The following is a 26,192-nucleotide window of genomic DNA, read 5'->3' as shown; positions in this document are numbered from 1 at the left end:
CTGATTTCAGTGTTGACCATCTGGTGATGTCCATGTGTAGAGTCTTCTCTTGTGTTGTTGGAAGAGGGTGTTTGCTATAATCAGTGTGTTCTCTTGGCAAAACTCTATTAACCTTTGTCCTGCTTCATTCTGTACTCCAAAGCCAAATTTGCCTGTTATTCCAGGTATTTCTTGACTTACTACTTTTGCATTCCAGTCCCTATAATGTAAAGGACATCTTTGGGGGGTATTAGTTCTAGAAGGTCTTGTAGGTCTTCATAGAACCATTCAATTTCAGCTTCTTCAGCATTGCTGGTCAGGGCATAGACTTGGATAACTGTGATAATCTTTCTCCCCATAATGAGCATCTTTCCATATGTTAGTATTCAGCTGCATTACCCTTTTTGATAGTATTACTCTTTTTGGGTGGACCAAAATTTCCTGGATAGCTCAGCTGGTAAAGATTCCACCTGCAATGCAGGAGACCCCGGTTCAATTCCTGGGTTGGGGAGATCCCCTGGAAAAGGGATAAAAGCTACTCACTCCAGTATTCTTGGGCTGCCCTGGTGGCTCAGATGGTAAAGAATCCGCCTGTAATAAAGAAACTGCGGGAGACCTGGGTTCTATCCCTGGGTTGGGAAGATCCCCTGGAGGAGGGCATGACAACCCACTCCAGTATTTGAGCCTGGAGAATCCTCATGGACAGAGGAGTCTGTCTGGCTACAGTCCATAGGGTCACAAAGAGTTGGATGAGACTAAGCACAGCATAAAATATATTTAGCCAGGGCTCTAGCATAGGACACTTGATTGTGTCCAGTGTTGTGAAACTGTAAATAATTTATTGAACATTTGCAGTGCCACAGGATGGTTTGGGATGGGTGAACCCCTGTAGTCTCTGTCAAACCCTACTCTCTCTGGTAAAGCGAGGTGAAATGCTATGCCAGCAAAGATCCAGGTTCCCCACCTCTTCCAATTAGATTTTCACATAACACCTTCCTATATAGGAGCTTTAGCATTAATACTGGTGGTGAATCTCCTTGTTACCTAAATACATTACTGTGTTATCCATTATTTTCTTAAGATAAATTCCTTTAGTAGAGTCACTAAATCAAAGAGCATGTGTGTCTTGGGGTCTCTGATACTGTTTTTTAAACTGGCTTCAAAGTGTTTATTTTAGTGTAAATCTTCACCCACCGGTATATGAGTACCCAGTTCCCCGAATTCTCACCAACAGTTGGGTATTGTTGTATTTATTGTTTTTTCAATTTGATGAGGGACATGATACCTTAATGTGTTTTTTTAATGTTTATTTATTTAAGAGTCTGACACAACTGAGCGACTTCACTTTCACTTGTCACTTTCACGCATTGGAGAAGGAAATGGCAACCCGCTCCATTGTTCTTGCCTGGAGAATCCCAGGGATGGGGGAGCCTGGTGGGCTGCCGTCTATGGGGTTGCACAGAGTTGGACACGACTGAAGTGACTTAGCAGCAGCAGCAGCAGCACAGACTTGGGAGACAATGTCTATCCCCTAACCTGGGCCTCGTTCACCTGTCTTGCTTCCTGGCTAGAACGAAAGCAGTGAATACATTTAGCCCAAGCTGCTGTCACTCAAAGAAGGCAATGGCACCCCACTCCGGTACTCTTGCCTGGAAAATCCCATGGACAGAGGAGCCTGGTAGGCCACAGTCCATGGAGTCGCTAAGAGTTGGACATGATTGAGCGACTTCACTTTCACTTTTCACTTTCATGCATTGGAGAAGGAAATGGCAACCCACTCCAGTGTTCTTGCCTGGAGAATCCCAGGGACGGGGGAGCCTGGTGGGCTGCCGTCTATGGGGTCACACAGGGTCGGACACGACTGAAGCGACTTAGCAGCAGCAGTGTTTCGTCTTCATTGCTGTGCAAGGGCTTTCTCTGGTTGCAGTGAGCAGGGGCTCGCTTCCTGGCTCTGTGCAGGCTTCTCGTTGTGGTGGCTTCTCTTTTGAGGAGCACAAGCTCTTGGCACGTCAGCTTCAGTAGCTGCGGAGTGTGGGCTCATGAGTTGTGCCTTGCGAGCTCTAGAGCACTAGCTCAGTAGTTGTGGCACACACACACACACACACACACACACACACACACACACACACAGTTGCCTTGCAGCATGTGGGATCTTCTCAGAGCTGGGATCAGACCAGTGTCCCCTGCATTGGCAGGTACATTCTTAACTGGACCACCAGGAAAGCTCTACCTTGATGTTTAAGTTAGCAATTCCTTCATCATTAGTTAAGCATGTGAACACATTATTTGTGTACTTATTTACCCTTGTAATACTTTTTCTGTGAATTGTTTTTTCATGTTATGTGCCCGTTTTTTTTTTTTTTTTTCTGTTAGGATGCTTATTTCATTGATTTGTAAGAACTCTTTATAAATTACGGATACTATGACCATTTTTAGTAACCAGCTTATTATATCCAGAAAATAGCTCTGGAGCCTGAAGTTCTTGCAGACTGTGGAATTGTTCAAACAATTTTGCATAAACCAAAAGAAACACTAGGTAACAGTCTAGTGAGAGTTACCCAAATTTGGCCTTTGCCTTTGAAATTAACTGGACACACTTTTTTTATAGCTTTCATAAAGTTTAAAAGTGCAGCTGGCTTGTATCAAAAGCAACTTGCACAATATAAATTTAGATTCTAGATTTTGTAGACCAACTCTGTCAGGTTATACAGTCAAGAAATAGAAAGCACATTGTACTGTTATGTTTCCATTTTGTTTCCACATTGTCAAACTCACAATTTCTTAGCAGAGAAATATTGGAGAACTGAAAATGCACAAAGGCACACTTAGGTCCCACAAAGGTAGCAGATTGTTTTGTTGACATTGCATCTCCCACCACATCCATGCTTTCTATGGCGGTCCCCGTGTCATTTATTACTGACCAGGGATAGACAGTTGGATTTGATCCAGGAGACACATGAGGGATCCCAAGGCAGAAATTCACTGCTAGGGGACATAGGAAAAACAATGACTTGGATGCTCTTACCTGTATGCATGCGTGCATGCTAAGGTTGCTTCAGTCATGTCCAATTCTCTGTGACCGCATGGACTATAGCCTGCCAGCCTCCTCTGTCCATGGGATTCTCCAGGCAAGAATACTGGAGTGGGCTGTCATGCCCTCCTCCAGGGGATCTTCCCGATCCAAGGATCAAGCCCGCCTCGTTCCTTATGTCTCCTGCATTGGCAGGTGGATTCTTTACCACTAGCCCCACCAGGAGGCCCGTGTTCTTTCCCGACCCCCCACATGCTAAACATTTAGTGCTTTTCCTGGTGCGCGTTTTCAGAGTCACTTCTTGAGGCAAAATGGGTTTGCAAACTTTGTCTTCTCTTGGGGTCTATAACTTGGTGATGAATGTTGTGCTATATTCCTTCTGGTTCAAATGTCCAGTCACCGTAGAGTGAGGAGGCAACTGGCAAGTCTGACAATATGGGAAAATGATTATAATATCAGCTTACTTCATAGCTTACTGTGAAAATTGTCCCCCCTCAAAAACAAAACAAAAACAAAAACCACGTTTGTCCGTAAGTTAACCTTTCGCTGATTGCCCTTGTCTTCCCATTCTCCCCAGTCTTTGACCTTCTCCCATCTGCCAGCCAGAGGCTGAACCCAAGTGTTCTGCAGCCGATCCTGACAGACCCCACTCTGAACGAGCTCTACGTGATCTCCACCTTCAAGCTGCAGTCGAAAAGCTCAGCCACCATCTTCGGCCTTTACTCTTCAGCTGACCACAGCAAATATTTTGAATTTACTGTCATGGGACGTTTAAATAAAGGTAAGCAAGTTTGTAGAAATCATTTTCTTAAAAATCCTCTCTGCCTCTTCCAGGATTTAGTGGGAGGAGGGTGTCTTCTTTCCTTCAGGTGGTTCCATCCACCATTCATTTCAGCTTTCAATACCAACTTCTTCTACTTGTACATTTACCTGTATAGGGAGGGTGAGTTGATATCGGGAGAAAGAAGGAAGACTTGCTTGTGGCCAAAATGCGCTTTGACATTGCCCCATCCTCGTGTTATTCTGGATCCAGTTCCTGAAGGGACAGGACCCAGCGCAATTAAGCCACTGTATTAGTTCGATCTGCTGTGACACATACCATAAACTCCGTAAAGTCTGTGGCTTAAGCAATAGACTTTAATATCCCATAGTACCGAGACTGGTAAGTCCAAGGTCAAGCTGCCAGCAGATTGGGTGCCTGGTGAGAGCCTGAGTGCTGACTTGTAAATGGCCACCTTCTCACTGTGGCCTCATATGGCCTTTCCTCGGTGTGTACTGGTGGAGAGAGAAAGAGAAAACTCTGTCTTCCTTTTCTTATAAGGACACTGATGCCATCAGAAGGGCCCTACCCTCATGACCTCACCTAAACCGAATTCCCACCCAGAGGTCCACTTCCTATACGATCACTCTGAGGACCAGGGCTTCAGCACATGAATTGAGGGGAACACAAGCACTCAGCCTGTAATAGCCACTCACCCCATTCTTTGTGCTCCCGTAGAGGCATGTGGCTGGAGGACCCTGGTGGACTGCAGTCCCTGGGGTCGCTAAGAATCGGACACGACTGAGCAACTTCCCTTTCACTTTTCACTTTCGTGCATTGGAGAAGGAGATGGCAACCCACTCCAGTGTTCTTGCCTGGAGAATCCCAGGGACGGGGGAGCATGGCGGGCTGCCGTCTGTGGGGTTGCACAGAGTCGGACACGACTGACGTGACTTAGCAGCAGCAGCAGCAGCAGCAGCAGCAGAGGCATGTGGCAGACTTAACTCCTAGCTCTGCCCGCAGCGCCTGGACTTGATGGAGACAATATATCTCACAGGGGGACCTAAATGAACAGCTCTCTTTTCCACCTGTTTTGTGCCTGTTTACACAGATCTGTCACTTGATTGTTCCCCCTGCTGTCAAATGTTTCACTGTCAAAGTGAGTTACTATGGTATACTAAGAAATGACTCCCAGAGAAAAAGGTCACTGTTTTTTCATCTCCTCCTCTTCCACCCGTGCCCTGGGGACAGCACCTGTTCCTGCTTATTGAGGAATGTGACAGATACGTGTCTGTGCTGCCTGATGTTTTTAATAAAAAAAGAGGAGGATTGATCCTTCCTGCAGAGATTTTTTTTTATTTATTTCAATTTGCTTTACAGAGGAGATCCTTCGAGCACTTCAGACTGTCTCAGACTCTAATTGTGATTGAACACTTAAAGCTGCAGGTGTTAGGAACTGAAAGAAACCCCTAATTCTTAGCGTTCATAGGACAATAGAGTTAAAAGCGAAAAGGAGTGGGGTTTTAGTGGCTTCCTTTATGTCAGTTTCCAATATCCTCCTTCCCTCCCCCCACTCCCAGCCCGCTCTCCAGTCTGCATGGCCCTTCTGTCCCTCCTGGCCTCTCAGGGGTTGAGGTGCGGTTTCAGATCATGGAAGGAGCTGGGGACCTGCTTCATGATTTAGCCAGTGGTTCAACCATTCCTGCTCCCTTTGCCCCACCTGAAGCCATGCTGGGAGGTCATTTCCCCCATCTCTCTGCCGTGGTTCTGAAAACCCCATTTTGCCTCAGATCTACTGAAGGCACAGCTCGTCTTCTCTACTCAGTTTATGATATATAAAAACCACCCTGCTCTTTAGAGGAGGAGCTTCTCTTTTAAGAAGCTATCTAAGCTATTTTAAATGCTCTGGAAGGTTTTTCTTTTAGCTCACTCAGCTTGGCGGCTAAAAGGCCCTCGGTAGAGTGAAGAGCTCTGCCTCTAGGTTTTCACTCTCACTGAATCTCACTCTACTTCTAAATCTGCCGTAGTGGAGAAACAGGAAGAAACTCCCCCCTCCGCCTGCACTGATTTCTTTCTATTTGCTCTGTAGAGGCTGGGGGAATGCTTGGGCAGGTAGATGTTTTTCCTTTGAAGAGTCATCAGTGAGTCAACCAGAGGAGCCTGGAAAGCTGTAGTCCATGGGGTCGCTAAGAGTTAGACACAACTGAGCGACTTCCCTTTCACTTTTCACTTTCATGCATTGGAGAAGGAAATGGCAACGCACTCCAGTGTTCTTGCCTGGAGAATCCCAGGGATGGTAGAGGCTGGTGGGCGGCCATCTATGGGGTCGCACAGAGTTGGGACACGACTGAAGCAACTTAGCAGCAGCAGCAGCAGCAGTGAGTCAACTGTTAATACCAGCTGATCTCTATGTTAAAGGAGAAAAAAGAGGAAATGATTGTGAATACCTCTCCACCTGCCAGCCTACTAGAAAAGATAAATAGCTCTTAGAAAAAAAAAATTTGTTTTTAAAGGAGTCCTATGACAATTCTCAGAAAACAAAGAGGAATTTATACCAGAATTAGAATCGTGAGAGTTGGAGAATTTGACATTCAAGGTTCCCTGGAGCAGTAGAAAAAAATGCAGAGATTTGCCATCACTGAAAGGTCTCGGAAGGAGCAGCAGCGCGTTCTGACTGCAAGAAAGAGAAGTCAGTGGGTCCCTCAGGTCCAAGAAAAAGATGTGGTGTGTGGTTGTAACTCCCTGTGGAGGTGTTCAGAGGTGGTGTTGGGTTGCATCCTGGACACCTGTACGTCTTGTTGCCCAACCTCAAGAGTGAACAAAGAGCCCAGACATCGTTGGTTTACTGGAAAGGGGCTCTTACAAGTCTGCAGCAAAAGGTCCTGGAGAGACATCCCACTGTATCTGCAGACAGAAGGCAGGACATGGTAGCAATCTTGGCCGTTCAGGGGGATACGGAGGCTACCATTTGTAGGGGGAACTGACCTCAGGTTGACTGTCAGTTACCAGGGAAACCAGCAGCTGGGACACATCTCTCACAGCCCCCTCAGATTAATGACCTCAGATTAATTAAATGCAGATGTATGTTACTGAGTCCAAGTTCACTCTGCTCGCCACATGACAGGCCAGTGAATCCTGAGACAGGTGTCGAGGCAAGGAATATGACTTCATTCAGAAAGCTGGCAGACCAAGAGGATGGCAGAGTAGTATCTCAAAAAAAATCATCTTTTCAGGGTCTGGACGCCAGTTTGTTTTATGGAACAGAGTGGGAGAGGAGGTGAGGAAGTAAAGTAAAAAGGCCACTTATTTTGCAGAACAGGAGAGGATGTGTTAACTTCTTCTTTTCTGCAGCCATGCACAGATGGGCAGAGTCAGATTGTCTCCCTGTGAGCTGAACACAGCCACTTTAACTTTCGGGCAGAAGGACCGTGTTCCCTGAGGCAGGCCGTTATCTATGATTATAATAACAAAAGCAACAGAAAGCAAAAGTTAAAGTCAAAGAAACAGATCCAACGGGAGTCAGAATTGACTCTTCCCTGTTACAGTAATAAATTAGTAAACCAGCTGGTGGAGTTGCCCCGGCCTAAGGATTAGAACAGTCACTAGCTGGGGCAAGGGGTAAGCACAGTCATATGAGTAGGGAGTAGGTGTAGCAGGGACCAGGTGAGCAAGAGATCACAGAGGGCAGGAGGACATCTTTGGTGGCCTGACCCTTCGGGTGGCCGTGCACCCCTGCTGTGATCTGTGGAGGGTGGGGAAGAATCACCATCCTGGAAGGTGAACCCCAGTCGTCATTCAGCCGACTCGGCTCAGCAGATCTTCATGGAGAGCAGTGAAACAGGAGAAGTCAAGATATATCTCTTGTGACTAAAAATATTGGAGTAGGAAGACACATCTTTCCCCCTGTTAAAGTTATGGTTTGGGAGAGGGCGACTGCACAGATGGTATCAAAGAGCAACTAAGTGATCATCTAGAATTTAGAGCACTAAGTGGTCTTCTGGGCCCCAGATGAGCTCCTATGAGAAACTCAAGCATTTCCCACGAGAGCTGCAAAGAAGGGAGTTTGCCACTGGGCTCTCTGTTTCTCTGTGACTCTGTTTCTTAGGCTCCAGAAATCACTGCAGATGGTGACTGCAGCCTTGAAATTAAAAGATGCTTGCTGCTTGGAAGAAAAACTATGACAAACTTAGACAGCATATTGAGAAGCAGAGACATCACATTGCTGACAAAGGTCCATCGAGTCAAAGCTATGGTTTTTCCAGTAGTCATGTATGGATGTGAGAGTTGGACCATAAAGAAAGTTAAGCACCAAAGAACTGATGTTTTTGAACTGTGGTGTTGAAGAAGACTCTTGAGAGTCCCTTGGACAGCAAGGAGATCAAACCAGTCTGATTTCTAAAGGAAATTTCATTGGAAGGACTGATATTGAAGCTGAAACTCCAATACTTTGGCCACCTGATGCAAAGAACTGACTCATTGGATAAGACCCTGATGCTGGGAAAGATTGAAGGCAGGAGGAGAAAGGGACAACAGAAGATGAGATGGTTGGATGGCATCACCGACTCAATGGACATGAGTTTGAATGAGCTTCGGGAGTTGGTGATGGACAGGGAGACCTGGCGTGCTGCAGTCCAAGGGGTCACAAAGAGTCGGATCCAACTAAGCAACTGAACTGTGCTCTCTGTTTCTCACTCTCCAAGTCGTCTTATCATAGCTGCCTCATTACTGTTCACAAGGCATAACTTGGATCTAGTTGTATCTGACCCCAGAGACCTAGAGTGACTTCCCATCCCAAACTGAGTAAGATACACACATCCCTGCTGGGCATTCAGGGCTTTCCACTACCTGACTCCCAAACAACCTTTCCAGTTTATCTGTCCTTCCAGCCATCCATGCAGCCCATGCTTCCATGGGATGGATTTAACTACGGTTCCCTGGACCCACGCACGCTATCTCTCCTTTTCTGTCCTTTTACTCTTGCCCTCTGCTGCCCCCATTGCCTGCCCTGCACCATCTCCAGATACTGAAATTTTCCACGTGCAAGGCACATCTCAAATTCCTCCTAACATCTTTCCTTATAACTTTGCACCTCCATGACTCTTAATTTGCATTGGATTTGAATGACTTATATGCCTTTTCTCCAGCTGGTAATCAGCCCCCTTAAGGCAGGGACTGAACGTCCCTTAACTCCCATTTGTCTGCTGCAGCACATAGCACAGTGCCCTGTACATGGAAGTGTCTCATGAAGAGACTGAGTGGAATAAACGGAGCCTGAGAAGAGTAGTTTTGCTAAGAAGAACATTCACTGTTGTGGAAATTCTAAATGTATCCAATGTCTGTCACTTAGTAGGTCTGGCTCAGAATCACTTTTGAGTGAATGAGTGTTGAAGACCGTTTGGATGAAGATTTAAAAGAAATGCAGGTAGTGTTTCTGATAGAAATGATCTGTCAGATTATTAGTAACACGGGTGATATAATCTTGATAGAAATGAGCATTCTGTAGAAACCACTGGGGGTAGGTAGAGGATATGATTGATTTTCTTGAATCTGGCATAGAGACAACTTTGCGGATAGTATCCTGAGTTTGAGTCACAGTTAAAAGTCTTAACAACTGTGTCACCATGAAAACACCTCTGAATCGCTCTTAACCTCAATTTACTATCTTTAAAGTGAGAGTGATAATAGCTACCTTTCAGGGTGATCGGAGAAACTGACTTATATAAAGTATAATAACTTTTTTAGGCTGTGAAGCTCAATAAAAATTTCAGATTCCTATATTAGATAGATAGACAGACAGAGACATCTCTCTACTATTTAAGAAACTGTCTTCCAAAACTGATGAGTTGGTGAACTCTTGGCTTTCCTTAGCGAAAGCCTCACCTCTCAGAAAAATCATGAAGACTGCTTCTTCAGCCTAAGTTTGACAGCCACAGAAAAACAGTTGGTGCTGTGAAAAGGAAGGGAGCTCCAAGAACTAGTGGTGATGACTGGACAGAGCCAGCCAAGCTCCTCAGCCGGCGACAGGAGAAGTCAGATAGTTCAGAGTGGTTGTTCTGAAGCCTGCAGGCTAATGAGAGATACAGTTTGAAAGAGATGAAAGAGTTTAAAAAGTTAGAATTCTGGAATTCCTTGTCAGTCCAGTGGTTAGGAGTCTGAGCATTCCCTACCAAGGGCCCAGGTTTAGTCCCTGGCCAGGGAACTAAGATCTTGCAAACCACGCTGTACAGCCAAAAAAATAGTTAGAATTCTGAACCAAATACTGAAGGGGAAAAATGAGACACGTATAATACTATTTATTTATGGAGCCATCACAGCAAAGCAAGGCTGTACTGAAGGCCCAGTGCTCATTTTCCCTGTTAACTTTCACTACATTCTTACTAGGCACCATTGAATGAGCTTAGTTTTAAAGTGGTCATATGCAGAAAGTGCAAAGAATTTTCATGAACTTGCAGACAAACTCCCAGAGGGCTGTATTATTACTCATACCTTTGGGGATTTCCTGGAAAAGAAAGCTAGGGTTATTTGAAGGCAGATAGATTTACTAAAACTAAGTCCTAAACTTTTAAATCAATTTTATGAAGTCACTTACTATACCTTTCTGAATAATGTAAAAAAAAAAGAATGAGCTAGATAAAATAGTACTATTGAGGGTTGGTAAGTTGCCTTGTAGCACAGTATGTAGTGTTTTCTGACAAGGCCTTGTCTTCGTCATTGAACTTTTCAATGAATCGGTGACTTGGGTGAAAACATAGACAATATTTTTAATGTTTGCAATTGGCACAAAACTGGAAAAGACAGTTGAACATGTAAGATGCCATCATCAAGATTTCCGAGGTCTTACCAAGCTGACACAACAAGCCACAATCAGATGAAATTTAACAATAATAAATGTAAATCCTTTCTCTAGTAGTGAAAAATTGCAGATACACAGGTTGTTGGAGACCCCAAAACTAAGATCATGGTATCTAGTCCCATACTTCATGGCAAATAGATGGGGAAACGATGGAAACAGTGAGAGACTTTTATTTTCTTGGGCTCCAAAATCACTGCAGATGGTGACTGCAGCCATGAAATTAAAAAATGCTGGCTCTGTGAAGAAAAACTATGACAAACCTAGACAGCATATTAAGAAGCAGAGACATCACATTGCTGACAAAGGTCCATCTAGTCAAAGCTATGATTTCTCCAGTAGTGATGTATGGATGGAGAGTTGGACAGGAAATCCGTCCTGAATAGTCATTGGAAGGACTGGTGCTGAAGCTGAAACCCCAATATTTTGGCTACCTGATGCAAAGAGCCAACTCTTTGGAAAAAACCCTGATGCTAGGAGATTGAAGGCAGGAGGAGAAGACAGAGACAGAGGATGAGATGGTTGGATGGCATCACCAATGGCACATGAGTTTGAACAAACTCTGGGAGATAGTGAAGGACACAGAAGCCTGGCATGCTGCAGCCCATGGGGTCACAAAGAGTCAGACACGACTGAGAGACTCAACAACAACAGCCTAAGCATTCTAATCAACAGTGTTAAGAACCACCCAGTGTTGAGCTCAGTGCCTGGCACTTACTAGTTGCTCAAAAATGTTTGCTGAATGAATGAACAGATAGGGTGATGCAACTTTTTTAAAAGTTCCTTAAATTTTCAGTTCAGTCCGTTCAGTTCAGTCGCTTAGTCGTGTCCGACTCTTTGCAACCCCATGGACTACAGCACACCAGGCCTTCCTGTCTGTCACCAACTTCTGGAGCTTGCTCAAACTCATGTCCATCACGTTGGTGATGCCATCCAACCATCTCATCCTCTGTCATCCCCTTCTCCTCCTACCTTCAATCTTTCCCAGCATCAGAGTCTTTTCCAATTAGTCAGTTCTTTGCATCAGGTGGCCAAATTATCGGAGTTTCAGCTTCAGCATCAGGCCTTCCAATAAATATTCAGGACTGATTTCCTTTAGGATGGACTGGTTTGATCTCCTTGCCTTCCAAGGGACTCTCAAGAGTCTTCTCCAACACCACAATTTAAAAATATCAATTCTTCAGCAGTCAGGTTTCTTTATACTCCAACTCTCACATCCATACATGACTACTGGAAAAACCATAGCTTTGACTAGACGGACCTTTTTGGCAAAGTAATGTCTCTGCTTTTTAATATGCCGTCTAGGTTTGTCATAGCTTTTCTTCCAAGGAGCAGGCGTCTTTTAATTTCATGGCTGCAGTCACCATCTGCAGTGATTTTGGAGCCTCAGAAAACAAAGTCTCTCAGTGTTTCCATTGTTTCCCCATCCATTTGCCATGAAGTGATGGGACCAGGTGACATGATCTTAGTTTTCTGAATGTTAAGTTTTAAGCCAACTTTTTCACTCTCCTCTTTCACTTTCATCAAGAGGCTCTGTAGTTCTTCTTCACTTTCTGCCGTAAGGGTCGTGTCATCTGCATATCTGAGGTTATTGATATTTCTCCCGGCAATCTTGATTCCAGCTTGTGCTTCATCCAGCCTGGCATTTGGCATGATATACTCTGAATATAAGTTAAATAAGCAGGGTGACAATATATAACCTCGATGTACTCCTTTCCCAATTTGGAATAAGTCTGTTGTTCCGTGTATAGTTCTCACTGTGGCTTCTTGACCTGCATACAGATTTCTCAGGAGGCAGGTAAGGTGGTCTGGTATTCCCATCTCTTGAAGAATTTTCCACAGTTTGTTGTGATCCACACAGTCAAAGGCTTTGGCATAGTCAATAAAGCAGAAGTTGATGTTTTTCTGGTACTCTCTTGCTTTTTCCATGATCCAACGAATGTTGGCAATTTTTTTTTTTTGAGAATAATATTTTTATTTATTTATTTTTTTGGCAATTTGTTTCACATATGATATTATACGTGTTTCAATGCCATTCTCTCAAATCATTCCACCCTCACCCTCTCCCACAGAGTCCAAGAGACTGTTCTATACATCTGTGTCTCTATTGCTCTCACATACAGGGTTATCGTTACCATCTTTCTAAATTCCATATATATGCGTTAGTATACTGTATTGGTGTTTTTCTTTCTGACTTACTTTCTGGCTTACTTCATTCTGTATAATAGAGTGGTTCCTCTGCCTTTTCTAAATCCAGCCTGAACATCTGGAAGTTCACGGTTCACATACTGTTGAAGCCTGGCTTGGAGAATTTTGAGCATTACTTTGCTAGTGTGTGAGATGAGTGCAATTGTGCAGTAGTTTGAACTTTCTTTGGCATTGCCTTTCTTTGGGATTGGAATGAAAATTGACCTTTTCCAGTCCTGTGGCCACTGCTGAGTTTTCCAAATTTGCTGGCATATTGAGTGCAGCACTTTCACAGCATCATCTTTTAGAATTTGAAATAGCTCAACTGGAATTCCATCACGTCCACCAGCTTTGTTCGTAGCGATGCTTCCTAAAGCCCACTTGACTTTGCATTCCAGGATGTCTGGCTCTAGGTGAGTGATCACAGCATTGTGGTTATCTGGGTCATGAAGATATTTTTTGTATAGATCTTCTGTGTATTCTTGCCACCTCTTTTTAATATCTTCTGCTTCTATTTGGTCGATACAATTTCTGTCCTTTATTGTGGCTATTTTTCATGAAGTGTTCCCTTGGTAAAACTAATTTTCTTGAAGAGATCTCTGGTTTTTCCCATTCTATTGTTTTCCTCTATTAATTGTACATTAATATGTACATGTGACCAGATTTGTGGAAACTAGTAGTCCCCCTGGATTCTTAATTATCCAGCCACATCTAGCATACTCTGTCTGGTTGTGAGCACATTTCATAGGGACATTGTCAAGTCAGAGATTACTTTGAAGAGAGTCACTAAACTGGTACCTTTCTGAGCTCTGTTTTTTTTTTTTTTTTTTTAATACCACATCACAAGTCAAAAAGTTAAAGGAACTGGAGAAATCAAAGAGCCAAACAGAAGACATGAGAAAGATGAAAGTTGCCTTAAAAATATTTGAAGAGTATCACTTCGATTGAGGATATGATTAAATCTGTCTATAGTCCTGAAGAGTAAAATTAGGACACACTGGTGGAAGGCAGAGGAAACAGATACTGGCTCTGAATTAGGAAAATCTTGGGGAGCACTCCAAAAGTGAAATGGGTTTTTCTGCAAAGTAATGAGTTCTTTGTTACTGGAAATGTGCTGGTAGAGGCTACATTTTTTTATTGAAGAGATTTGTGGAGTGGGATATTAAGCTGGATGACTTATAATGCTAATATTCTGTGGCTCTGCTAAGGCTAGAGAGATTTCCATGGGCATCAAAATTGCTTTGTAATTTTCTCCTCTAGGGTGATCTTGGGATTCTGTGCACACTCACAACTGTCTCCTCTAAGGTGACCTTGGGATTCTGTGCACACTTACAACTTTCTCCCCTACCAGGTAGTTGGGCAGTGATGCCTCATAACTTATCAAAGCATAGAGCCCTCTGCAGAAGTTCATTTTACTTGCTGTGCTTCCTTTAGCTGGATGGTTTCTTTGCTCTGTGTGTATTCTGTAAACTTTACATTGGTTGAAACTGCTATGAAAAAAATTTCCAAACACACATACTGCATTTATCACACCTGGGAGTCACCCACGGTACTTTCAGGAAAAGAAATTTGATGGTTTTCCTTTTATATGTATTTCCGAAGCGCTAAAGTTACAAAGATCCAGTGTATAGGGCATAAAGACAAATGAGTCAAGGCAAACAAGAACATCCATCACAAGAGACATTAGTGGCAAGAAGGCTCTTTTAATATACAATTATTTAAGAAGAAGAGGAAAGGTTGCCAGCAGCAGCTTTCATCATATCTTTAAAAGTGCCAAAGAGCAAAGCCATTTGCCAAGCAAAGCAGAAGGCCCCAGACTACCTTGCCGAGTTTGCTGCCTGGGCAGGCCACGTCACTCTGAACTCCTTAGCCCAAGCAGACAAAATATTATCATTTCCAGTTCTTTAAAGCTGGCATCCTGCTTCATAGCCTCGACATTCAACACATCATAATATTTCTGACTACCATGTCCACCCACTTTTCAAAAAGCACCTTTTGAAAATTCTTTCTCAAGTTGATAGCAATATTTCAAATCTTCATTGCTTGCATTTGCTGCTTCATCTCCTACCAGTCACTGCGATGGCATTTAGTCAGGCTAGGTTACGTGGTTCCTCTGTCAGGCTAGTACCCGGACATGGAAATGTAGCCATAAAATCAGGCTCCAGATTCTCAAGTACACACAGATGCTAAGTTTAGAAGGGAAGGATTTATATAAGTAAACCAATAGAAACTGCTCTTTTTTTTAAAGATTGTGGGTTTTAAAAAGTCAGAGTAAACACAAGAATACTCTATTTTATCTATTTGTCATTCAACAAACAGTTGTATTTGGTGTTCTCAGATGCTGTGGTGTATGGGAAAATTAGTAAGAAATAGACTCCTTGTCCCAAGATCTTATGCTCTAGTAGAGAAAATAAGAAATAAACAAATATACTAGTACCTCCATGTGTATAGCAGCTTACAGTTTTGCATTTTCTTATTTAACCACCACTGAAACGAAAGTGAAGTAGGAAGGACAGCTTTTATTAACTCCTTTTAATAGTTTAAAAACTGGACTCTTCAGGCCCAGGGTAACACAGGCATTAAAGTATCTGAGTTTTGGCTGGAAAAGTACACCTAGCAAAGCACTGAGAAAGTGCTAAGGGAATATGTTGCTGCTGCTGCTAAGTTGCTTCAGTTGGTCCGACTCTGTGTGACCCCAGAGACGGCAGCCCACCAGGCTCTGCGGTCCCTGGGATTCTCCAGGCAAGAACACTGGAGTGGGTTGCTATTTCCTTCTCCAATGCATGAAAGTGAAAAGTGAAAGTGAAGTCACTCAGTTGTGTCCGACTCTTTGCGATCCCATGGACTGCAGCCTACCTCTGTCCATGGGATTTTCCAGGCAAGAAAACTAGAGTGGGTTGCCATTGCCTTCTCCAAAGGGAATATGAATGAGGTAGATAACTTCCAGTCATGAGGAAGATGGAATACTAGAGGGAGTCAGGTGCATTTGAGCTGGATCTTGGCTTTCGATTTGTAGCAGTGATGGAGCAGGAAGGAGAGGGATGGAGAAGAGAACACTCTGCACAGAAAGAAAAGGATGAGAGAGGCTGGAGAAAGCTAGAGAGGCGTGAAAACTGGTTGTTAAAACAGGTTGTCTAGCTTGGCAGTGATCAGCAGAATGGAAGGTGGCTAGAAGGTTAGGTCAGTCCTGGGATAAGTTACACATTAATTGGGAACCACTAGGGAGCTAGAGGAGGATTCCATTGGCTCGCTTGTGTGTTGCACTGAGAAGGCAATTGTTTGATCAGAACAGTCGTGTAGGCATCTCAAGCTGTCCGTCCAGAAAACCTGCACAGGAAAAGACCCTGAGCAGGAAGATGAGTCAGGAATCTGGCAGAGAAACCTAGAGATGGAACAGCGTAGAGACAGAAATGTGTTTGAAGACCTGCAGCCTTTCGTTCTAATCAGATGGGTTCTTGGTGCTCATCCTGAGAGAGAAGCAGGTTGAAATCACCAGGCTAACTTGTTTCCGTGAGAAACAGGCAGAACGGAATGTGCCTTAGCTGAAGAAGCAGAGCTGTCCCCAGTGACGGCTGTTTTCCTGAGTGCAGTGCTCCCTGGGGTGCTGAGGGGCAGGGGTGGGATGGAGCCTAAAGAAGACTGCTCCTTCCAGCTCCCGGGCCTGACTTTTCATTCCTTCTGGAGGTGAAGTGATGTCCTGCTGGGTGACTAGTATTCTCCCCTCTGTTTGGCTCCCCTGTGTGTGTATGTGTGGCGAGGAGGGGGCTAAGATTGGGTGAGCTGAGCACTGGTAAGGGGGACAGAGAGAGAAGATGGGAACTGGGTCTGTTCTCTCCCTTCTGACGGTGCTGCTTCTGAAGAAGCTCGGGGAGTGTCCCAGGCCGCGGACTCCTGGCTTGTTGAGTCTGCCTCTAGGCTCAGTATGACTGGTGGGGAAATGTGTTTTCTGAGTAGGTGCCTGTCGACCCTCTGGGTAATGTTACCACTCTGAAGCTAAAATAAGTATAGAAGCACTGAAGTAAGAAACTTGCAATAAAAGAGAAAAATGAAAAGCCATAAGCAAAATGAGAATTATTGGATCAAGTGTGAACAGTAGTAAATGTCAAAGCCTTTGATAATTTTTCTGCTAACAGCCCTTGCAAAGATGGAAGTTTCCATAATTCTTTTCCTTTTTTTCCCTCCCCTCTTGCTCTTGTCGCAAGACCTGGGAGTGGGAGGAACCTATTTCAGTGTTGCAGTGCAATGCAAAGCAAGGCAGAAGTGTGGAATACCCTTAAGTGACGGCGTGATCACAGTAGCAGGTTCAGCTGTCTGCAGTAGATGTTACATTGCCACTCGCTAAACTTTTCAATTTATATGTTAAAAGCTTTCAATGTAGTCATCTAATTATTCATTGAAATTTCATATTCACAACATTTAATGAGCACCTGTTAGGTGGAAATTACTCCATTAGGTAGTATTTATAAAACTAAACGATTCAGTTATGAAAATAAATCATGACCCACATGGCCTGGAAGGCCTGCTAAAAGCAGGCAAGAGGTCCACTAAACTATGTCTCCTTTGAATTCCACCAGAAATCTCAGCCGGGGGAGAAAAACCACGAGTATTTGTTTTAAGCTACTCTATGTATCCTCTTAAACTGTTAATATGAGGAACAGAGGTTGTGGCCGAAAGGAAAATAAGGAGATCCTGAGTGTATGTATGTGTCTGTGACTGGGTTGAGGTCTGGTGGTCTGAGTAGTGTTTTCATTGGCCTGTAAAAATGCTGGGGATTTACAAAACTATTTCAAAAGTAAAGGAATGGAGGTTTTAAAATATTGAATTAGTGCATATGTTTGGGCTCAATTTCCCCCCTCTTTTGTGTATTTTATGCCTCAAATTTCAAGCCATGGCCGTTACTATTATAAATTCTCAACAATATTTTTAAAAAGGGGGTAAAAATACTGTTGTATCCCGTATTTAAAATACCTCAAGAATGTCTGCTGCTGCTGCTGCTAAGTCGCATCAGTCGTGTCCAACTCTTTGCGACCCTGTAGACGGAAGCCCACCAGGCTCCTCTGTCCCTGGGATTCTCCAGGCAAGAATGTCTACCCACGTCTATTCTCTTTCTCCTCATTCCACATTTAAGTCTTACCAGTACTTTGCTTCAGGAAGCATAGTGTTGTCCTATAGTCCTAGAAAGGCCTTCTAGGCAGTCTGTCCTGCCAGGTCTCACCAATCCTTCTCTCTCAGTAAGCAAGTGGTGGTGGTCCCATGGGCACGAGGGAAGATCTCCTGACTCCCCCTGGTTTCTCTCTATACCACGGACCCAGATGCCAAGTGCCCCCCTCTCCAGCCATGGTCAAATGGAAAAGCAAATCTAGTCAGATTCTAGAAGGGTGGGGAAATTAACCTAGAAAGTCGAATGTATTTGGAGGAAGTCTTCAAAAACACCCTTAAATTTCATAGTAGTGATTATTTTCGCTGGCAATACTGCAGCATAATCAGGTATTCCTGTCTGGGCAGCACCAAGTTGGCATTTACACTTCACAGAAGAGGCACCCCAAGAGAGATGGTCCCAGTTACTTGCTGTGACTCATATGCATTGATTGTAGCGCACTCTGGGTTTACATGTGGAATTCTTTTTTTTTTTTTTTTTTAACTTTTTTGAACTATATAAGTAATGCATAAGTTTCTTGTATAGAAAGATCAGACAATAAAAATGAAGAAAAAAGAAACACATATCACCAAGCACCAGAAATGACCATACAAATATTTTCTTTTAATTTTCTCTGTGTGTATACTATATGTACATACATACATAGTTTTTTGTTTGTTTGTTTGTTTGTTTTTGGAGCAAACCTATACTGACCTGTAACTTTTTTTCACTCCACATAATACTGAGAATATCTTTTTATGTAAGGCAGTGGCTCTCCCATGGAGTCATTCTTTTGCATCCATGGATACCTTTGGTTTTCTAACTGAGCATTGTTAAAATTTGAAAATAGGTTTTACTGAGGGATAATACAACAGATTACACCTGATTTAACATATGCCTACAAAACCCCATCCAGGCCTAGCATTCTTTAGCCATGGAATAAACCACACTCGGCTTTAAATTCTAGTCCTGTCACTTACTATATTCTTGAGCAAGTTACTTCACTTCTCTGAGCTTCACTTTCCTCACTTCTAGTCAATTCTAGTTTCATAGGGTTGCAATGCATAGAATATAAGTGTTTAAAACAACGAAGGGCGGCACCCAGCCCCATAGTAGTGCTCAGGAAACATTCATGCCCTGAGGAGCTTACTTGGATGTGAGTTGACTTTCAATGTGTCCTGCTTGTTCAGTGTACTCATCATTAACTGAAATTATATTGTTTGTTTTCACACTTACTACTTACCATCTCTTTTCATGAGCACAAAACATCCCAGCAACAGTGGGTGGCCAGTGCACACAAAACGTTGAAGATTTATGGTTCTGACTCGCTTGCGTCTTTCCGATGACCTGGGCTTGTCACTCTCACCTGGAGGCTGTTCGGCACAGAGTCAGCCCTCTCGTCATTCACTGGTCCGTGCTTGGTTCCAGCCGTCCTCCGTTACCTGAAGAACGACGGGAGGATTCACCTGGTGGTTTTCAACAACCTGCAGCTGGCTGACGGCAGGAGGCACAGGCTGCTGCTGAGACTGACCAACCTCCACCGGGGGGCCGGCTCCGTGGAGCTGTTCCTGGACTGCACCCGCGTGGACTCCATCCACAACCTCCCCAGAGCCTTTTCCGGCCTCGCCCAGAGTCCCGAGGCTGTGGAACTGAGGACTTTCCAGAGGAAGGCACACGTAAGAACCCACAGACCATTTTCCAAAGTGGAAAGATGGTTTCTGAGAATGCAGACGAATGGGCTGAGGTCAAGAATGGGTCTAATTCTGACTGCATATTAGAATCACTTACTGCACTCAAAAACCAACTGCTAGATGGCCCACACTCCAGACAAATCAGAGTCTATGGAGGTAGTGCCTCGGCATCAGTCCTTTTAAAAATTCTGATTCTAATGTGAAGTCAAAATTGAGAGCTACTCCTTTAGATAAGTGGAGACTTTGGGCATATAATTATAAAGTAGAAAAGGAATAGCAAAAACTTTTAAACTATCTTAGGGCAGTAAGATGATCTATTTTTAATCTTTCATAAAATTATAATTTTTTAATAGAAGTAAAAAAGAATGATTGGAACTTGTCAAGCACCAGGAACAACATTCTTCCATAGGTCTTACTAGAACATCTGTAACAAAAAGAACCTTATTGCCACCTTACTTCCATGAGGCCTTACATATCACATCACTTCTGTCTTCTGTCTTACGCCATGTTGATGGTATTTTTTACATTATGTCACTGCACCTACTGTAGAAATTGCCACATATATTTCTTCTATAATTTTGTTATTTATAGGAAATACTCCATTTCCTATAAATAATTAGTATTCTTTGTCTTTTCTAATTATTACTATAACTGGTCATATTTCCTGAATTTCATCTGATATGGAAGTCCATACCAAAATCAATAACCATGTTCATCCATTGTGACCCGTATTGTTGTTGTCTTATTTATCACAATCACAATTTTCCATTTCTGTTTCATTACTTCATTATATGTGCTTTAACTAATTTATATATGCTTGTATAGTGTTGGCCAAAAAGTTGATTTGTGTTTTTCTGCACAATGTTATGGGAAAAATCTGAATGAGCTTTTTGGCCAACTCAGTACCAAGGTGTTCTGAGCCCTTTGTACAAAGAAGCAGGTTATAAACAGCAATTTCAGTTATAACTAGGAATGCTGAGAAACTTTAGATACTGATATAAAAACTGTGAATCAGATACTAGAATTTGTGCTTAAAATATAGAGTGCATTTTCAAGCAGAAATTTCAAGACTAAAATCTAGGTTTGGAGAGAGAGAAAAAGATATATATATATATATATATATATAGTATAGATTTATATATAGAGAAAAAAATTAATGGAAGGATATGCTAAATTTTATTTCTGAATCCCCAAAGTAGCCCAGATAGTCAGAATGACAGTCAGAAATTATGTCTCTATTTCAGAAATTAGTATCCACCACCAAATGAGTCAATTTCTAAAAGCCAAGGTCATCAGAAATAGATGGAATTTTTTGGATTTTTTTCCCCCAAAATTCTACTTCCTTACATTGTCAGCAAGGACCACAATGCTCTATCTTCATATTTGTCTTCTCATTTACTCAGTCAGTCAGTCAATATGCATTCTAGGCATTAGGTATCTCATAGCTGGCAAAATAGTCATGGCCTCCATCGAGCTTATGGTCTGGTTCCAACACAATATCTGTTACATAAAACGTGTTGCATACATCTTAACTAAATTGAAAAGCAGAGTGCCTCTGAAAATCCTCAGCGCACTCATGTCTAAAATAAGGATGAAGACCTTATATCAGTAGTTAACATAAATGTTTTCTATCATCTGTGTATAAAATAATGGGTACAGGTAAAAGCTACAAAATTAAGGGGTGAGAATATTAACTTGATGACTAACAATGAATGACTTATCATCCAGTAATGTGAAAATACATGAAAATGTACAAAAATATACATCATAGAATATACTGTGTATTCTTTCTCATAATCCAAGGAAACCAGAGACTTTGCTAAAACCTGGAGCCAAGACATCCTAAAAATAATAGTGTTTAAAATTGGGATCAATGTCTTATTCATTGCAGTCTAAACTCCATAAACAGACAATTCTTAAGAGGCTCCTACCACAAAAGAACTTCTTTACCGTGAAGGAAAAGGGCCTTTTCTTTTCTCCAAGTCGCCTTGATGAACTCTCATCAAGCCCACACTGGATGCCAGCACTCTCCTAAGCTGCTGGCTGCTTCCATATTTGCTTCAGTCAGAAGGGCAGGGCTCGCGGGCTTCAGGAAAAAACGCAAACCCACAAAATTATGTAAGATGTCAGAGTCCAAGTATTCAGGCCTACTGTGTTATGAAAATTGTGTGAGTCTGCATGCCCACTGGCTTTTGAACGGCACCACCAATGTGTGGTATGAATCCAATTTCTTCCAGGACTCTTTGGAAGAGCTGAAGCTGGTGGTGAGAGGCTCGCTGATCCAGGTAGCCAGCCTGCAAGACTGCTTCCTGCAGCAGAGCGAGCCACTGGCCACCACAAACACAGGTGTGTGTTCTCGGGCCGTTTGCTCACCTCCATCAATAAACCCCCAGGCCTGGGATGGGCTGGGTCCTATCCCTGAAGGGTGGGCTGTCAGCAGGGCAGTCCTATAGGATGTGTCTACAGAAATCAGGCTTTTGTGCCAAAGTCCAGGGCAAGAGGTATCTTCATTGCACTTGTGTTTGTATAACTCATGGACTAACTAGAGCAGTGGCATCAGTATCATTATTTTTTAGGCGAATTAGATGAATTTTACCCCATGTTAGATTCTCATACCCTGAGTTTTTCATCATGATAATTCTCTGGGCAGTCATTTGTTTTTGAGTCACTGTAGAAATAACTGTCACTTTCTGATGCTCCTTTCCTTCCGCTGTTCCTACAGGAGACTTTAATCGGCAGTTCTTGGGGCAGATGTCACAACTAAACCAACTACTGGGAGAGGTGAAGGATCTTCTGAGACAGCAGGTAACAAGCTGGATGGACCATCAGAAAAGCCCTGTAACAGAGACGCTGTCTGTTGGAGCTGATAGAGCTGCAGGCCTGCAGAGTCAGGGAAGGGCCTAGAGCCAGACCTCAGGTGGCCCCATGCAGCCTGCCCCCTGGGGCTCTGATGGAAGGGCTCTGAAAATAGGGGGCCGTCGGATGATAAACATACCAGGGCTCCAGGCAGAATGGGGCTCCAGGCCGACTGGGAGCCACCCAGGGCCGTGTTAACATTCCTTTAGGTTCTGTTTCATAGTTTGCCACTCATGGATTCTTTCATTCCTGGATTATACATCAGGTACTCCTTTTCCATCTTTTTTTTTTTTTCCCCTTCCCATTTCTAAAGGTCAAGGAAACAACATTTTTGCGAAACACCATAGCCGAATGCCAGGCTTGCGGTAAGTGCTTTTCTAGTAACTGGCACGCTTCTGAGTTGGACCAGCAAATGCGGACTGCCGAAGGGCCTGGGTGGGGGAGGCTCCGCTGGCTGCGGTCTGTGGAGGTTTGGCACCGAGGTGGAGGGAAGGGAGAAGAAACTCACCGGGAAGCTGAACCACATCCTGTATCAGCTCTATTTTCTTGGTGGTTTGGAAACCTGTGGATGATGGTTTTTGTCTAGGTCCTCTGAGCTTTCAGTCTCCCACCCCCAACACCCTGATGCCCGTGGCACCCGCGGCATCCCCGACACCCCCAGTGCGCCGCTGTGATTCCAACCCGTGTTTCCGCGGCGTGCGATGCACCGACACCAGAGACGGCTTTCAGTGCGGACCCTGCCCCGAGGGCTACACAGGAAATGGGATCGCCTGTTCCGACGTCGATGAGGTGAACACTCAGCTAGACGGGGGGGTTGGGGAGGTGGGGGGGCTCCCTCGGTATCGCATACAGCCTACGGCTTATGGGAAGAGAGGCCAGGTCGATAACCGAGGGCTGACTTGGGTTGACCTCCAGGCCACATAAAAACGACTCCCTCGGGAATCTTCAGAGACCCATGGGTGGTGGGGAGGCGGAAGCGCGACCTATGGTTGTGGCCGCCTTCATTGTACCTCCTGTCTGGGCTTCCCACCGCGGTGGTTCCTGTTGCTTCAGTGCGGAGGTTTCAGCCCTCCACTCTACCGCTGATTCTCATAAGCAGTCTCTGAGACTACTGTGATTTTATTGTCCACTTGTGAATGTGGAAAGGGAACAATCTGCGTCAGGGTATATTTTAGGGGTTGCAACTGATTTCTTCAGGCTTCTAGGAGTGAGAGGAATCTCAAACCAACAAGACCTTTTGAGGAGGCCCCATAATCTGTGAGTAACCAAATGTGCCCAGAGATGGAGCCAGAAAGACATGTAGGGCAAATACAGGCTGTTTGGCCAACTGGCAAAGCCTCTGACAGAGATTGTTTCAAGACCATAGTTATCCAATCACTGGTCCAGTCTCGAGGAAGGCAGTTTTCATAGCGGGTGGCAAGGCTGCCCCCAGCATCTGCCTTTGTCTTTCCATCAGGGCAGAGGAGGGCTTCCCTGGTGGCTCAGATGGTAAAGAATCTACCGGCAGTGCAGGAGACCGGGATTCAATCCCGGGTCAGGAAGATCCCCTGGGCAAGGGAATGGCCACCCACTCCAGTATTCTTGCCTGGAGAATCCCATGGACAGAGGAGCCTGGCAGATTGTAGTCCATGGGGTTGCAAAGAGTCGGTCACAACTGAGCAACTAACACTTTCACACTTTCAGGCCAGAGGAAGGCTGGAAGGAGCTTAGCTTACGTACATGCATCCTACAGACGTGTGGTAGCCGATTACCTGCCCAGGGAGTAAGCAATTAAGACGATCTCTAGTCACCCCTCCTCTGGAAGTGCATCTACACATGTTTCACAGAACTGCATGTGGTTCTTATCTGTGAACTGGAATTTTCCTTCTTTTGAAAGGGCAGGAAGTGGTCATGTTTTTTACATTAGTTGAAGTGACTTTAAAAAGAGAGTCAGAAGAATGAATCTCCTAGACTGTGAGAGCCTTGCAGCAGCCATGGGCTCAATAGGGTCCAAAGTCAGGAACAGCCCCTGATGAACCATGTCTTACTGAAGAAATGATAGCTGCCCTGGCTTGATCTTCTCAAGGTCTTTTTCTTTGAGTAGTTGTTTTAATAATGCCTTTGGACTCAATAGCCACATTGACAAGTGGTCCAGGAGCACTGTTCTCTCCCAGACATTTTAAAATTCCAAGTTAGAATATCAGGGAGTTTGCCCAGGAAGGTGGACTGGTTAACATTTGGACCCTTTCCACTCGGCTGTGCTTCATTCTATATTATAGCAAAGCTCACAACAAGGCAACCTCCAGGCCGTGTGGGTCAGAGATTCTGTGAGTCACTATGAAATTGGAAGCCTTTATTGCCTTTGATCATTTCAGCCCCCCAAAGTGGGTAGTTAAGTGATTCCACAAGTTTGTGCAAAGAGATGAACAGATATTTGAGCGTGTGTTCTCCCTGTGGTTACAGACTGAATTTTTGTTTCTCTCTAGTGCAAGTACCACCCCTGCTATCCTGGTGTGCGCTGTGTAAACCTGGCTCCTGGCTTCAGATGTGATGCCTGCCCGGTGGGCTTCACGGGGCCCATGCTGCAGGGCATTGGGATCAATTTCGCCAAGACAAACAAGCAGGTGGGCTGAAGTGGTGGTCTTTTGATCTTTAATCGCCGACAGGAAACCTTTGGTTGGTTCCCGTCTCTTTCCATTCCACAACAGTGTGTGGAATGTCCTCAGGCACTATGGACACGTTAGCAGGTTTTTCCAACTCATTTCTAAATATAGGTGTCCATCAAGGCTGGTGAGAAGCAAGCTAGTTGACTGGGATCATCGAGTATCTTTAGAAAAGCAGTGAAGGCAATGAGACTGGATGTGTGGCTGGATCCGGGCTTATTTTGTTAGTAGCTATTTGAACAATTAGTGACACAATAACTTAACTGGGGAAACAAATAAAAGCTTTGAAAAATTAGGTCACGTCTATAGAGTCATTGTTGCTGATCAGAAGCTGTTTTAGAGATGAGAGGATTTCAAGAGTAGAAGTAATCCCCTGGGGAAAACCCCCTTTCTTCTTATATCAGCTATAAATTGCCATAAAGCTCTTGAGCAGTTTGTGACAGTCTCCATTTATTTCTCGATGTTCTACTATATCCTGGTCATTATTTAACTGACTGACTGTGAAATTCTTTCTGATGTATTCAGCCCTTAAAAATGGTTGGTCTATAAATATATTTTACTACCTTAGGGAAATTATTCTCTTTGAAGAGGACAGAGGTTCATTATTTCCTAGCTGCCTATCAAAGAATTCTAGAGGGCATCATTTTTCAGGCTGGAAAAAGGAACTAAGCTAGACACACAGGGATGGCAAGAAGTCATTAGAGTAATGACCTAAAGCTTTACTTCCTCTTCTGTAAAGACAGAATCGTCAAGATTAAGCCAAGGGAAACAGACAAAAAGAAATAGAAGGTGCCTTATGTAAGCTAGGAAGGAGCCCTTCCAGTGGGTTTCCAGTATGGTAGAAGGAACTCAAGTCAAAGGGAGCCAACTTGCTAACATTTAACAACAAATTTTAATGCATGACCAATATCAAAAGAAATACAAGGAAATGTGCAGGTTCTAGAAACAAAGTGGGAACTCAGAATCAGAGCTGTAGATGGAAGCTGATGCCACAGCAGCTCATGGGAGATGGAAGATGGGTATAAGCCCTCCAAGTGGGAAACTGGGGTTCATGCACTT

At 43.8% G+C, this 26,192-nt stretch overlaps 1 protein-coding gene across 1 annotated transcript in view; it reads left to right on the top strand.

Annotated features, from left to right (window-relative positions):
• The window catches only part of THBS4 (thrombospondin 4), a 53,552-nt gene that overhangs the window by 6,309 nt on the left and 21,051 nt on the right, over positions 1 to 26,192 (top strand). Inside the window, exons 2-8 of the mRNA XM_040225874.1 lie at positions 3,588 to 3,791; positions 19,373 to 19,620; positions 21,873 to 21,981; positions 22,358 to 22,440; positions 22,805 to 22,856; positions 23,078 to 23,280; positions 24,957 to 25,094. Of these exons, the coding sequence (XP_040081808.1) occupies positions 3,588 to 3,791; positions 19,373 to 19,620; positions 21,873 to 21,981; positions 22,358 to 22,440; positions 22,805 to 22,856; positions 23,078 to 23,280; positions 24,957 to 25,094 (1,037 nt within the window). The remainder of the gene's footprint in view (positions 1 to 3,587; positions 3,792 to 19,372; positions 19,621 to 21,872; positions 21,982 to 22,357; positions 22,441 to 22,804; positions 22,857 to 23,077; positions 23,281 to 24,956; positions 25,095 to 26,192) is intronic.

The sequence above is a fragment of the Oryx dammah genome, unplaced genomic scaffold (assembly GCF_014754425.2).
Source record: "Oryx dammah isolate SB20612 unplaced genomic scaffold, SCBI_Odam_1.1 HiC_scaffold_26, whole genome shotgun sequence".
Lineage (NCBI taxonomy): Eukaryota > Metazoa > Chordata > Mammalia > Artiodactyla > Bovidae > Oryx > Oryx dammah.
The sequence above is the reverse complement of the archived record's forward strand: the minus strand, read 5'-3'. Positions and strand labels throughout refer to the sequence as shown.